Source organism: Typopeltis vanoorti, chromosome 11, assembly GCF_054136105.1.
Source record: "Typopeltis vanoorti isolate ZY-2024b chromosome 11, IOZ_Tvanoo_1.0, whole genome shotgun sequence".
Lineage (NCBI taxonomy): Eukaryota > Metazoa > Arthropoda > Arachnida > Uropygi > Thelyphonidae > Typopeltis > Typopeltis vanoorti.
The window spans coordinates 117,050,230-117,066,317 of record NC_143559.1 but is presented as its reverse complement, the minus strand read 5'-3'; the positions used below and the strand labels follow the sequence as shown (position 1 = coordinate 117,066,317).

Sequence of the window (16,088 nt, the reverse complement as noted above, 5' to 3'; positions counted from 1 at the left end):
TTTGGAATAATTAAAGAGATGACATCAAGACTAGAAGACTTTTTAACATCTGATATTGTTTTCCGAGCAATTTTAAGTATGGACTGGATTAAGGATGAGGAAAAGATAGCTACCTTAGAATGTGATGGAAGGGATTTGGATACAGGAACACTGAATGTAATAATAAACCCTGAGAGTCTGTATATAGAAGTTTTGTCTCTAATGGGAGAGGGGATGTCCATTTTTAACTGAAGAGGCTTTGGTTTAGTAAATTTGCTCACATTTTATAAATGTGACTGCAGAGTTGTATAGGGGGAATGAATATACCACAATTCTATCTGATTTTTTAAATGATGCTAACAAATCTTTTCAAAGAAAGATATGATAAGGTATTCAGGCATCATGTGATCTGGAAAAAGCCATTTCTAAGCGAGTTCTTGAATCCCTGGAAAAGCATCCATAATAATTGAAGACAAACTTCTTATTAACTCCCATTCCCATATAAGCTTATCTGCAGCAGGTTGTTGCAAACATCCATATTTTCCATGATTGAGCTCACAGCCTTTGCAGTAAGGCTAATACTAATAAATACATAGCAGACAATTGTTTTTGTGCTCAACCCCTCTTAAAAATACAATCTTAATGCCACATTCATGATACTCTTATCTGTTACTCTTTGCTTTAGAAAGAAATTTTGTAATTATTAGATATTATTATTAAATGTTTATTAATAGCAACATTGCAAAACATTATACATAATTTCCTGTATTAAACATTTTATTTTATTTCATTCACAAGTATGATAAGATTATTTTTTATTTATTTCCTTTAAGATGTTCATTCCTATGGTTTTCTTCCCAGTCTTCCACTGAAAGAAAAAATAAAAGATTAAGAACTCATGGTTAATATTAAATTACACAATTAGCTTTTGGAATATTAAGAGAAAAAAAAATGAAAGTTAGTAAATGTGGATGGAAGTTCTAAGTAAATGAAAATTGTCATTCAGCCACAAATAATTATGAAGGTATACTTATTTTTAATATTTACATTATAATAAATTCCAAACATGTGAAAAAATGTTTTAAATTATTAAATACATTTTTAGTTAGATGAAAATCCAACATACATACAGTAGAAACAAAAATATTTAACTAGTTACAAATGGGATGCTTTTAACCAGTGATCCATAAAGGGCTTAATAAATATAAAAGACAGATCTTCTCCAACTTAAGTGGGGTCACTGTTGATAATGAGTCTCCTCCACACCTTCCTGTCTTGGGCTGTCACCACATCGAAGTTCTTCATCCTCAAGTCCTCTTCTACCAGCTCCCTCCATCTCTTCTTTGGCCGCCCACGCTTCCGCATGACCCTTCTTCCCATATATTCATCTTCCTTCCTCATCACATGACCAAACCATCTCAACCTTGCCTCCTGTATTTTCGCTCCTAAGTTCGTAACTTTCACTGTTCCCCTGACATAGTCATTTCTCAGACAATCCTTTCTGGTCACACCGCACATCCACCTAAGCATTCTCATCTCTGCTACTTCCATCCTGCTGATGTTATTTTTCCTCAGGGCCACAGTTTCTATAGCATATGTCATAGCTGGCTTCACTACTGTCCTATAGATTTTGCCTTTCAGATTGATCAGCACCCTCTTATCGCATAACACTCCAGTTCCTCCAACCTGCTTGTATCCTGCATCCCACTTCCTTCTCAGCTCCTCCATTGAACCTAAGTATCTAAAGTCTCTCACCTTCCTGATGACATTTCTTTCCAGCTCCATATCTGTCTCCTGTCTGCTGCCCACTGTGCAACACATATACTCTGCTTACTTCTGCTCAGCCTCATACCTCTCTCTTCCAGTACTTTTCTCCATCTTCTCTTGAATCTGCACACAGCAAGATGTCATCTGCATACAACATTGTCCAAGGCACATCCTTCTCTCACCTCCTCTGTTACCACCTCCATCACAATATTAAACAGAAACAGACTTAATGCTGACCCTTGATGCAAGCCAACTGTTACTTGAAAACTTTCTGTCTGTCCCAGACAGGTCTGAACACTTGTCTTCACATTTCTGTACATTTCCCGCAACAACCTGACATATTTCTCTAGCACCTTCTTATCCCTCAGACACCTCCAGACTTCTTGCCTTGGAATTCTGTCGTATGCTTTCTCCAGATCAATAAATGCCAGATGTAGCTCCCGTTGTTTCTCTCGATACTTTTCCATCATCTGCCGTAACCAAAGATAGCATCGATTGTTGATCTACCAGGCACGAAGCCAAATTGTTCCTTTGCAATCTCCACCTCCTTCCTCAATCTACCATCAAGAACCCTTTCTAGGATTTTCATTGTGTGGGATATCAACTTTATTCCTCTGTAATTTTTAGTCTTGTGCATCCCCTTTACCCTCGTAGATGGGGACAAGAGTACTCTCCCTCCATTCCTCGGGTATATTTTCTTGTTGGCAAACTTTCATGAACAGGTCCCACAGCAGGCCAATTCCCTCTTCCCCCAGTGCCTTCCATGCCTCCACTGGACTTCTGTCAGGGCCCACCGATTTTCCATTCCTCATCCTCTTCATGATGTTCACTCTACTGATGTTCTGCACCATCCCCTCAGAAGGCTGCCCATCTCCTCTGTGAGTCCTTGCATTTTCCTCATTCAAAATGCCCTCAAAGTATATTTTCCATCTGTTTCTTATGTCCACATCCCTCCATAATACTCTTCTTTCAGCGTCTTTGATCTGCCTCACATGTAAGATGTCCTTTGCTGCTTTATTTCTACATTTCGCTAATTGGTAAATTTTTCTCTCTCCTTCCTTTGTTTCTAATTGATCATACAGATCTTGATATGCCATGGCCTTTGCCTGTGCTACAACTCTCTTGGCTTCTTGCTTTCTCTCTCTGTACACCTCTCTGTCCTCTTCCACTCTTGGCTCATCCCACTTCTGCTTTGCCTTCCTCTTAGCTGTCACTGCCACTTGTACATTATTATTCCACCACCAACCCTCATATAAGACAGATATTAATATTTATTATTATTAGATTGCTTCAGGATTTGTTAATTACCAACAACACAACTGCTAAAAAAAGTAAGTGTATCGTCTTGCACTATAACTTGAATACTCATCACAACTTGTGATGCAAACATATACATGTGTTGGGGTGGTGAAACAAGGAATAATTCCAAAATTTAGCAAACAATTTATGCAACATGGTTTGAATTATTTAATTTAAATGTTTAATGCAAACATTTCAAACCACACAGTCGGAATGCAATAGTGCTGTCAACCAGACGCCCGTCGATAAATGTCAAGATACACATTTTGCTTAAAACATCTTTTAGATTTTTAATTAATGAAAAATGAATTACAGGTATCCCTCGATTAATGCAGTTAATTAATCCCTCGATGTTACAGTTTATATCAAAATCACGTTAATCAATGGTAAAAAGTACAATTCATCCCTGATTGATTACTGTACTAATAGTTCGTTTTATATGGTACTCTTTTAGGAAAGATAAAAAATGAATGCAAAGTAAATGTTTAATAAATGCCTGTACCTACATTATTTACTGCAATTTTTTATCACGAGTCATTTGAACAGTTTTAGTTTTTTCTTATTGGCATAAATTCTATGATAACAAGCAAAATAACTCTCCAGACCTCGGCAAAAAAAGCAATAAAACATAAAGAAAAAACACTGCAAATATAATACATGATGGTACAAATTAAGTGGATATTGAATCCAACGTTATTTCATAGCCGAACATAGAAACTATATAGAATATATAGAAACTAAACGTTTCTGCGGATGCAAGCATAACCAACCTTATGGGCAATTGTAGTAAAGGTGGAGTAAGCTCAGATCACTTTTGCTTAGTATTTTCCATAAATGTAGAGGACATGTATGATAAATAAGCCTTTGGCTCTCTATTTCAGTAATTCATGATGGTTTATTTATTTTCAGTTACAATCTAGAAATTATTGAACAAAGAATAAAAAAAAAAACTAAACCATACTATACTGACATCGGAAGTCACGGTATCTCTCAGATACAATTTACTGTCAAATATCAGAAACCTTTACATAATGTGTTAAACCAAACTGACAGAAAAAAACTGCGGAATATCACTCTTAACATATGAATGCACAGCTACTCATGACCTCCAAGCTATACACTGAATTGTGTGAGATTATTTATGTTAAAGATTTTGCTTATATCTGTCAGATCAACTGTGAGCTTCTCAGGATTAAAGGCGCGTTAATCAAAACCACGTTAAGCAAGGAATACCTGCATAGAGTAGGCCTGAACAACAAAAATATAAAAAGGTACATTGTACCCCTAAAGACCTTTCTGTGTACCCCTGAGGGTATGCGTACCATACTTTGAGAAACACACCAATCAGTTTGGACACCTATATACACCACTGAAAGTTTTCCCATTTCAGCCATGAAATTGTGAAGAGTTTATGGATAACTGTAATAACAGTAGTGCAAAGTAAGCCTAGTCTGTGACGCTCTCTCTCTCTCTCTGTTTGATACACCATTGTCACTAAATTTAATAATTTTAATCTTAGTATGTTTATGTATCTTCTTCTTTTCACTGGAGCAACAGCACTCTTTAAGTTTTATCTGCATTATTGACAACAATCAAATAAAAGAATAGTTATGAACAGTTTATAATTTAGAGCCAATCATAGGTGTAGTGAGTATCAACATTGTAAATAAACCGAGTTCACAAATGCAGGACTTGATTCAAGGCAGTGTCATATCACTAAAATTATCATATGATTGGTTCATCATAAAGTGAAGAGTCGTAATGTGAGGTATTACTGTATACAGTTTAGAGTTAGTTGGGTGTAAAATAGAATCCTGCATGAAGTGGAAGTTATTGATGTGATGTGTTTATGGCAGAGAGACTAGAGGTGATAGGAAACCTCTGTTGATTATTAAATATTTTTATTATGATTAGACTGCTTCGGGATTTGTTAATAACTGACAACATAACTGTTAAAAAAAAGTAAGCGTATCATCTGTGCACTATAACTTGAATACTGATCACAACCCATAGAACTCATAACCTTTGTTCCAATGAAACCTTACAAGACAATGTTTTAGTGGCATAGAATGTGACAAGATTGCCTTCATCCCCAATGAAGGATAGTATATAGATCAATGTTTAAGGCTAAAGTGCTGAGGAAAACTCATGATAAAAGTTTAATGGAGTGAAACAGCACTGGGAAATGATTAAAAGTAGTATTTAATGCTTTCACTATTTCCAAATACTTCCAAAATGATATCACAGGGAAAAACGTTTTTCCCCTTGATATCATTGACTTCTTTGCTATCCATATATTTCTCCAGTTATTTCTCTTGGAAAAACAAAATTTATAAATACATAGAACTTCTATGAGGTCTCCCCCTTTCACTTTTGAAAAACAACCTGTTGACTCAGTCCCTCTCAAACCTTCTATCTGGTTGTTGAGATATGTAGATGATGTCTTTTCTATTTGGTCTCATGGCCCAGACTCATTAGATACCTTTCTATGTCACTTAGTAGCCCTCACCCTAGAATCCAATTTACTATGGAAAAGGGAACTAATAATAGTCTGGCCTTTCTAGATGCCTTGGTTACCTGCCTACCTGATGGTAACCTGTCCCTTTTCAGCATATAGGAAACCCTCTCACACAGGCAGACACCCCCCCCCCCACATACACCTCAACAATATGGCACCATAAAAACATGAACCCATAGCGCTTATAACCTTTGTTGCTGTTCCAATGAAATCTTTCTTAAAACAGGACTCGATCATATACACCACCCTTTTCTATCTAATGGTTACTGTTCCCACATTACCAAAAAAAAACCAATTCCCCCCCCCCCAATCCATGACCTTCAGAAAGATTTTAGTAATGCTATCACAATCCCCTTACGGGTGAGGCACAGAGAAAATATCCAGAATCTTTGCAACACTTTCAAACCCCATTTAAAACTAACTGCCCTTATCTGCTCCACTAAAGACAAATTCCCTCCCCTCTCGGTTCCAAGTGTATATGGAGTTCCTCGTTCCTGCAAGTTGGCCTACTATGGACAGACAGGAAAATCAGCTGCCATCTAAATGTAAGAACATGAAAAATACATCTGCAGTAATGACTATGGTCAAATGGTCAATCTGGCCTTGCAGACGATGCTTTGGATACAGCTTACAGAATGAATTAGAAAAAGACTATCATGCTCCATCATAGTAAATTTAGAAGAATAAGAATATGTTGCTACTCTTAAAAATCAGCCTAATTTAAATAAGCACGGTCACATAAAACTTACACTTCAAGATCCTAGGATGCCAACAAGTGTCCATAGAAGGCTCCCTACCTAGTTAGGACTCTAGTCTTTCATCCACATTTTAGTTAGTTTTGTGCTGCCTTTGTGGGTGTATTACAAATCTCATTTTGTACTCCCTGATGATGTCTCTGTAACTGAGACAAAATACTGGAAACATTACATACTACTTTTATTCATTTCTTAGTGCTGCTTCCCTCGATTAAACTTTTATCATGAGTTTAAGGCACTAGTTGTTGATGATCTTGTAGAATGGGATGTCAGAGTACTGCATGGTTTGTGAAATGAGAATACTATTGTCTGCAAAGCTGTGGATATGATTAGTTGTGAGTAGGTCATTTATATGCAGGAGAAAGAGAGTAGGTGATATAATGACCAGAGGATGGCAATTTGTTTAGCAGGCCTGTATGCCACACACACAGTCAAAAGTTTTAGAAATGTCAAGGCTGACAGCACAAGTTTCTCTGAACCTTTCCATAACATGTTCAGTGGTAGGTGATGTAATGACCTACGATTTTAGTTGTGGATTTTAAATGGCAGGCCTTTAGTATTGGAGAAGTTGGCTATTGATGACTTTCTCCAGTATTTCAGAGAAGCCAAATGATGTAATGGCAAACTATCTCCTATTTTTGGAATAGGCTGGATATGAGATTGCTCCCACACATTGGGATAAGTACAACCAATGTATACTAGATTGTAGAGAAGACAGTGCAGGACAGGTGATAGCTCTGGAGCACAATGTTTGAGAACAACTGGAGAGGGGCCATCTGGATCAGAAGATTTTTTATTCTCTGTCATTTAGTAGTTTCCTGATCTTTTTGTCAAAAAAAACTATATATATGAGACATAAGGTGCTTGGATTCTGGCATGGTAAGAGGCAATTTTCCTTAAGTCTTCTATGCAGAAGTTTGAGGAAAAGGGTGATGCCAGGAGGTCAGCTTTATCTTTGGGTGAAGCAACAGAGGTACTATTAGGATGAGAGAGAGAGAGAGGGGGGTTGCATGCATCAGCCTTAGCAAGGGAGCAGAGGACATGGCTTTCATTTGGACAGGAGGCAAGTTTTCTGTTGATGATCTTTATAAAACTGATTTAGAGTTGCTGATGACTGTTTTGCATATGTAAATGCTTTGGTACAGGCACAGTATGAAGCTGGATTTCTTGATGTGAGCCACCTGTAAGCAGAATTTTATTTCTTTAACTGCTTCGATGCTCTTTCTGTTAAACCAGTGTTTAGTAAGTGGGCAAGGATTTTGAATGGGATAAAGGACTTCATGTCAATTTCTGTGACTTGTTTAGAACAGGTATTTGGGTCAGATGAGTGGAAGTAATAGTCAGATCAAAAAAGGAAGAGTAGAAATTCCAGAGGTCATCCCAACTGGCACCTTTGTAGTGCTAAAGGATGCAAGACTGGGAGTGGTGTGAGGAAGGACATTCTCTGAAAGGGGGAGACTTGTATAGGATTGTGGTCTGAGTTACTGAGAGGAGAGGTGACCTCTATGGTGTATCTGGAAGAACTGGTCAAAAAAGAGATACCTTTTCAATATTTGGAGAATGAAGAGGGTTATCAGGAATCCAAGTAGATAGATGTATGATATGCACTAGGTCATTACTAATAACAAAGCCCAATTCTTGTCCAGCTTGGTCAGTGGTGCTGGAAAAGGGGGAGCCAGTTAAAACTGTGGCCGCTGAGGTCATTTAGGAAAATTACCTCACCGTTTATTAAAGATGCCAAGAAATTGCATTCTGGGTTTAATCCTTTATCCAAGTGCAAGCAAACAAAGTTTGTGCCTGAAGTACAGGACTGGGCAACTCATAAATAAAGGCTAACGACTTCACATCACTTGCCTCAGCATCCCATAATGCAAAGCACGTATCCTTACAGACATGTATAATGCTATGCATTATGGGAAGGGTCACTACCCAGACTGGTTTTGACCTTTATTGAGGTCTCATCAGTGGTAGCCAGACCCAGAAGTGATACCAAGGTTGAAGTAATGCACAAGTCATATTTCCATATAAAAATAGCCAAAAGGTGTCACATCTTATTAATAAAATACTTTGGATTAGAGGTAGATGTTGGAAGTTTTTCCACTTGGTAATACAAGAGATTATATTCTTGGTTTAATCCTTTATCCAAGTGTAAGCACATAAAGTCTTGTGCATTACTTCAACTTTGGTTCTGGGTCTGGCTTCACTGATGAGACTTGAATAAAGGTGAAAACCAGTCTAGGTAGTGACTCTTCATAAGGCATAGCATTATACATGTCTGTAAGGATATTTGCTTTGCATTATGGGATACTAAGGCAAGTGATATGAAGTCATTAGCCTCTATATATGAGTTGCCCTGTCCTGAAGTTATTTCAGGTGCAAACTTTGTTTGCTTAGACTTGGATAAAGGATTAAACCAAGAATATAATTTCTTGCATGGAAAAACTCCCAACATCTATCTCTAATCCAGAGTATTTTAGTAATAAGGTGTGGCACCTTGGCTTGTATATGGAAAATGACTTGTGCATTATTTCAACCTTGGTCTGATATGAAGCCATTAGCCTCTATATACGAGTTGCGCAGTCCTGAAGTTGTTTGCTTACACTTGGATGAAGGATTAAACCAAGAATATAATTTCTTGGCAGCTTGAATTTATATTATAAGAATATATAGTTGAGGAGAGAAAGGAAAAATCATGCAGGTTTGTTACTATGAAAAGATTGGGGAAAGAAAGTAAAATATACTTACTATCTGAATGAGAGAATATTTATGACAACCTTAACAACAATCCAGTAGATCTTGTCATAATTCAAGCATATATACCAACAAGTAATTATGAAAGTTATAAGACAGAAGAGATATGATCAACTAGAATAACTTGTGACATCATTTAAAAATAATTTAATTATAATGGCAGATTCTGATGTATGTCCTGGTAAGAACAATATATGTGAATAAACAGGACTGTTTGGACTAGGTAGAAGGAATGAAAGAGGAGAAAGACTAAAATTTTTGTAAACATGGGTTTTATAGTTATAGGTAATAATAGTAATAATAATAAAGGGTCAAAGCTGTATAACTGAGAGGAGACCTCCACATAGCCTTTAAAGGAATGCAGAGAACCGACCAGGGCTTCTGACCTAATGTCCAATCCTCACCTTCTCGTGGTGCACCCTGTTGGGTATCTACCTGGATACTGAATGAACGAGGATGGGCTGGCGATTTGGGATTTAGCCGACCAAATTGTATTCTTATTGGCTTAAGCCAATATAGAAAATGATGCTACAACATGACAAAATTTCATGCCGGCTAGGGCGTTGCCCAGTTAAACAAAGCCCCCGTTGTTTTCGCCAGGGTGAACAGTGAAAAGTCAGCTACTGGAACAAATCTGAAAGCACACCCCAACTCAACATCACCAGAGTTAAAGATCGGTACTATTAACATAAGAAGCCTGAATGGAGCCAGCTGAAGAATTACATAAGTACCAGATTGACATAATAGGGGTGACTGAAACAAAAAAGACCAAAACTGGTGAGATCTTTCTGAGCAATAAATACAAAATGTTATATTCAGGAAATGACAATCAAGGAAAAGGAGTAGCCATAGTATTCAACACAAAATATGAGATTAATCTTCTTGAATGGCAGGCAGTCTCAAGTAGCGTGATGTGGGCAAATATGAGAATGGGGAACTGGACAATGAGACTTATTTGTGCCTATGGTCCCACAGATGGTTCTACTAAGGTAGAAGTGGAGGAATTTTTTGATGCTTTAGAAAAAGCAACTGACACAATGAAAAAGGAAAAATTGGTCCTTGTTGGGGATCTAAATACCAAACAAAAATATTTTGGGAAAATTTGGAGAAAAGAGCAAAGCTAATTATAATGGCAAATACCTGTTGGATTTCTGCTCAGGACATTGACTGGTTAATACTAACACCATGTTCCAACATAAAATGTGCACAAATTCACATGGAGAGAAGAGGCTAGGAATAAGAAAAGTCTCTTGACTATGTTATTGTTGATAGTGATGTTTTCTCCCTGGTGCAGGACACAAGAGTGTACAGAGGATTTGAAATTGGAAGCGATCACTATAAAATTGAATTTCATACTGAAAAGAATAACATGTAAGAAAGTTTTAAAGCAAATAAAAGTTGAGCAGCTCTCAGATGTGATTGTAGACTAAAATACACAAAGATTATTCAAGAAAAAATGAAAGAGTTTGAGAACAGGAAAAAAGCCTTGAAGAAAACCTTGATTGATTCAGCCAGAGGCATGCGGTGAGGTTGTCTGCAAGGATAGAAAAATCAGAACTCTATGGTGGAGACAGGAAGTTACAGAGGAAGTGAAGGAAAAGAAGAAAGCATATCAAAAGTTCCTGTCAAATAAGTCAGCTTTTGCTCTTAGAGAATACAGAGACAAATGTAAAAAAGCTAAATACTGTGTAAAATTAGCTAAACAAAAGTCATGAGAGGACTTTGGGAAGAACATAGAAAATAAATATCAAGAAGGTGGTAAGATATTCTTGAGGTTGTTGAAGAAGCTTAGAAACGGAGGAAAGATTGATGTAAAAGGAGTTAGAGATGATAAACAGGAGAAAAAGATATCCTTGAAGTATGGCATAATTACTTGGAAAAATTGCTGAATGAAACAAGCAGTGAGAGCATAGTGATATAAAGAACACTCAACAGGCATACAGTCAGGAATACATATCCTTACTTGAAGCCATCAAAGGCTTGAAATATGGAAAGGCAGCTGGAATAGATGATATTCGACCAGAAATGCTGAAGTATGGTGGTATAAAAGTCTTACAGTGGCTGCAATGCATAGTTCAGAGAGCCTGGACAGAGGGACGAATTCCCGATGATTGGAGTAGAGCTCTAATAGTACCCATATATAAAAAGGGAAATAAAACAATGTGAGAATTACAGAGGTTATTTCCCTGAGTGTTCTTGGCAAGATCTATGCAAGTATACTTGAGAAATGGTTGAGAAGAATTGTGGAAGAAAAGCTTGGTGAAGAACAAGCTGGATTCAAGCCAAATAGAGGCTGTCAGAATCAGATCTTCACTTTACGACGAATAGTTGAGAAAGCATGGGAATATAACAAAGATCTGTATTTAAGTTTTGTCGATTTGGAAAAGGCATATGACAAGGTGCCAAGAGAGAAGCTATTCAATACGCTACAGTTATATGGTGTCAATGGGGCATTATTTTTAATTCCTGTACTTCGTCCTGTACTTCCTTCAATTCTAATAATGAATTGAAGGAAGTACAGGAAGATGGTTTAATGTTAAATCTGGTGTGAGACAATGGTGTACATTATCCTCTCTGTTATTCATTATCTATATGGATCACATTATGAAGGAAAGTGGTATTAAACATGATATCAAAATTGGAGATGTTAATGTCAGCTCTTTGCTTTATGCAGACGATGTTATACTTCTAAATAAATCCGCTACAATTTTGCAAGATTACCTGACTAAATTGAATAGCTGTTGTAATAGATATGGTATGAAGGTCAGCATTAAAAAGACAAAGACAATGAAAATAGGTAGAATTGTTGAAAATGTCAACTGTGTTGTGAATGGGGAACCTGTGGAACAAGTAAAACATTTCAGCTACTTAGGGACGATTTTTACTGAAGATGGCAAATTCAATATGGAAATAGACAACAGAATCAACAAAGCTGGTATGGTAGGCAGTTAGTTGAATAAATTCATATGGAATAAGAGAGAAATTAGTCGGAACACTAAATTAGCTGTATACAAGACAGTGTTCAAACCAATCTTAACCTATGGATCTGAGAGCTGGGTCAGAAATAAAACACTTGACCAAAGACTAGAGACTGCAGATATGAGTTCTGAGAAAAATTAGAGGCGTGAACAGATGGCATCAATGGCAAAGGAAGACCAAGATATAGGTGGATTGATACGGTACAAAGTGCCTTAGACGATAGAAATATAAGATCTGATAATGTTAGAGTCTTGACAAGTAACAGACTGATTTGGAGGAAAATTGTAGATAGGAAGTTAGTAATGATGTAAATTTTTCATGTAGTACTATCATATCCTGTACATGTCAGGAATTTGATGATGATGATGGTAATAATACACTTTTGTGAAGTATCAAATGAAGATGCTAAACATTGCTCTGGAGTATTTCCACTATACATTATTTTGGATTTATCCATATAAAGTCTAGATACAACCACATCTGGATTACTGAGCTCAGGTCTGATCACCTGGGTTTCTTTGAGATGAGGAAGTGGTGCAAGTGACCAAGATAGTGTGTAGTCTGTGGAATGCTTCCTGTGGATTGCAAAAATTGGTTGATAGGCAAAGGAGAGGGGGGGGGGTATATTAGAAATATTTCAGTTACTTAAAGCTTTTATAGGATTCATGCAGGTGAAATTTTTCAGAAATTGGCTAGAGGTGACAGAACAAGAGGTCATCCATGGAAGTTGGGTACGAGTGTGGTTGGCAAGGATATGAGGACTAGATTTTTTGCTTAGAGAGTGGCAAATAAATGGAATGGGTTGCCTGAGTCAGTTGTGAGTGCTGTTGTTACTGGTTTCAAGGAGAGGTACAAGATATACATTGTGTTGATAGTCTGGGTTTCCCATGATCAGTCTTTAATACAGATAAGTATTAAAAACATCCTGTTGGCTGGATGTTTTTAATACTTAATCTCATGGCTGGACAGCAGATAAGCTAACCACTTGGCCATGAGGCTCATACAGATAGGGACAACACCATCTAATGTAATAATTTGTCTGTAAACTGTGTATGTTTTCTGGTCAATCCACTTGTATGCATGATGATAAAGCAAGATTTCCAGCAAAAAATCCTACTGCTCCCATATGAGATCTGCTAACTCATCTTCAATTGAAAAAGCTTGAATAAAGATTGTTCTTGTTACAACAAGAATAAAACTCAGTTCTTTTCCAATTGAAGGGCACAATGTTCCATTGTTTTTCCAAATGCACTATAGAGGCAAGAGTTTGTGAGGGTGATAAGCAGTACAGCTGATACAAAATCCCTGCATGTTGATTTGAACAGATTGTTTTTTTTTAATACTGATCCCATACACATGAGGTCAAAGAACTCATAAGCTCATCAGTGTCATGTGGGATTCAAGTGAGGACCAAGAAAGAAGTAGTTTATTGAAATTTTTCATGAAGAGTTGCTGGTAGTAGTTGTTTGGGAATACTTTGTCAGGAAGACTTCCATAGGACAGAGGTATATGGAATAAAAGAGGAAGAGAAGAAGAAGCAGGTTCAGTGTGTGTTTGTAACTGCACTGCAGCTGCTGTTCTTGTTTTAACAGGCCCAAGAGAAAGTGGAGGAATGATGGTTGTCAGCTAAGTGAAGCAGTAACCATGGATGTATTTGCAAAACAGACACAGTGCTGAAAAATAGCATCTTAGAGATAGATCATTTACATGCCAAACTTATTTGGCATCCTTATTTCTCCCATTTGTCACATGGCTAGGAATATCAAAATTATGGACCTTCAATTTGTACAACGGTTGTAGAACCTTGCAAAGCACTGGATGTAATGGTGTTAAGTCGGGGTGAAACAAATTATTAAAGAAAATTAAGTTTCACTTGGACTTAACATTGTTATCACTCTCTTGAGAAAAATAATGATTTATCAGAAATAAAGAAGCACTTTATAGAATTCTTAATTTAGTTTTATTATCTTATTTAGTAATGTGAAATTTCATTGTATTATTATTGTATAGTTCCTTAGTCTCCAATACTATGTGAATAACTAACCATTTGCTGGGTGAGAAATAATAATCTAAATGTGAAACGGCCGACTTCTGAGACATGTGGTGAATGTACTAGTATATCTGTTATGTAGCACGGTGCTTCCTTCCACCGTGATGCTACGAAAGGATTCCGCGAGCGGCGCTAAGTGCCACGTGACGTAATGAAAGCATGACGTACACATCGATGATGAAAGAGAGAAATGGTGCGGTGTTTAAAAGGAGACGTAATGCTGCGAGCCAGGCTTTTTAGACGTTTTCCTGCTGCTGTATTCTTGTGCCTCGGAAGTCCGGCTGGTATGGAGCCTCCATGTGGGTTTCCTTTGTTAGAGGAAGTTACGACCAAGGGAACTTACCAGTCGGAAATAAAAGCCCAGCAGATCATGATAGTGGAAAACTACAGAATAATTCCAGTTTGAAGTATAGAGGGAAATCGTATAGAAAATTCCAAGGAAGTGTGAAGTAAAGCAGTCATATAAGGTAGTTGTCTGACGAAAGTGGCCAAAGTAGCATTCCAGCAAATTGGTAAGGTGAAAACTTTATGTCTACTAACTAATGAATTGAATGAGAAGATTTTAATGTGTGCACTAAGAGACATCTCTTTGAACTGTTGCTGATAGATTTAGAAGGAAATATAATAGTGTCTCATAAATGTATCTTGAAAGAGAGTGAATTACAAATGTTCTTAATTAAAGCTGAGATATATGTAAAATTTGAATAGGATTGTTAAAGAGAATAATGAATAGAATTTGATAAGTATTAAGAGAAAAATTGAAGTGATTAAATGTTTCTAAGATAGAAATTCATGAAAAGGGATGTAAGAGTGTTAATGCTGTATATAAATTTTAGTTGAAAGAGTAACTCAGTGCTTCTAAGTGTAATATATGAACTCGACCTGTAATTAAAATGTTTTGTTTTAATGTGAATGGTGTCTTGCCTGTACTCAGATCTTACTGCACTTGCTCATAAAACATAAAGAACCACAAAAGTGCAGGAAATTGTATAATATAAGGTCATGACTGCAAGTTGTAAATTTATAGCTGAGAAGAGTGAATGCTGACTGTGTTCTAACTCCTTGGTCTTACATATTTAGTATATCCTAGGATTCAGGGTGGCGCAGCAAACAAAATAAATTTTCTCTGAATTTTGAAAAGGGAGATAGAACCAGTGATGAGACAAAGAAATAGGCATCCACCATTTGCATCTCTTTGTCTCACAAAACAACTTCACTCTTATCAGGGATTCGGCCAGTAGTGATGAGAAAGGATTAACCTGGAAATAATGTGTGGGATAGAAATAAGAGTTATCATTTATATATTTAAGTGTAATAGAGATAAGAAAGGACACATAAGGATAGGAAACGACACAACAATGGCTTGGAGAGAACTATGGAACTCAATGAGTCTGTATAAATCGCACACTTTTGGTAGTATTTTTTTTTTTTTTAATACGTAGGCTGTTCAATAAGTAATAAGACTATATTTATACAGAAAACATTACCTTTAATCGTCATCATTTACATGGTCTTTTTCGAAGTAACTACCGTGAGACTCAATGCATTTGTCCAAACGTTACATCCACTTCTTAAACACATGGGAGAGTCCGTTTTTTGAGAGTTCTTTCAAAACCACCTCCGCAGCTTTTACTCATGCTTTGTTGCTTTCGAAATAGCAGCCTCTTAGTGGTTTCTTGAACTGAGGAAACAGCCAGAAATCGCACGGTGCGAGATCAGGACTGTATGGAGGGTGTGGTAGGATATCTGTGTTGTTCTTCTGCAAAACATCCACTACGCAATATGTGGCCTTGCATTATCGTGGTGCAATAAGAAGCCATTCTTCAGCAATGGGCGCTTCCTTTTGACATGCTTGATGATAATCGCTGCTGTGTTGATCATTGTCTCTGTGATGGACGTTGAAGGTCTTCCCTCACGATCAAGATCTTCCACATTTTGCCTTCCTTCCTTAAAAGTTTTATGCCAGCGAAAAACACTTGCCCTCAACATT

The 16,088-nt window shown here is 37.0% G+C and overlaps 1 protein-coding gene across 1 annotated transcript in view; it reads right to left on the bottom strand.

The window, feature by feature from the left end:
• Positions 1–687: 687 nt before the first annotated feature.
• The window catches only part of LOC150101976 (uncharacterized), a 283,338-nt gene continuing 267,937 nt past the window's right edge, over positions 688–16,088 (bottom strand). Inside the window, exon 15 of the mRNA XM_090400543.1 lies at positions 688–847. Coding sequence (XP_090256669.1) covers positions 795–847 — 53 coding nt within the window. The 3' untranslated portion in view covers positions 688–794. The remainder of the gene's footprint in view (positions 848–16,088) is intronic.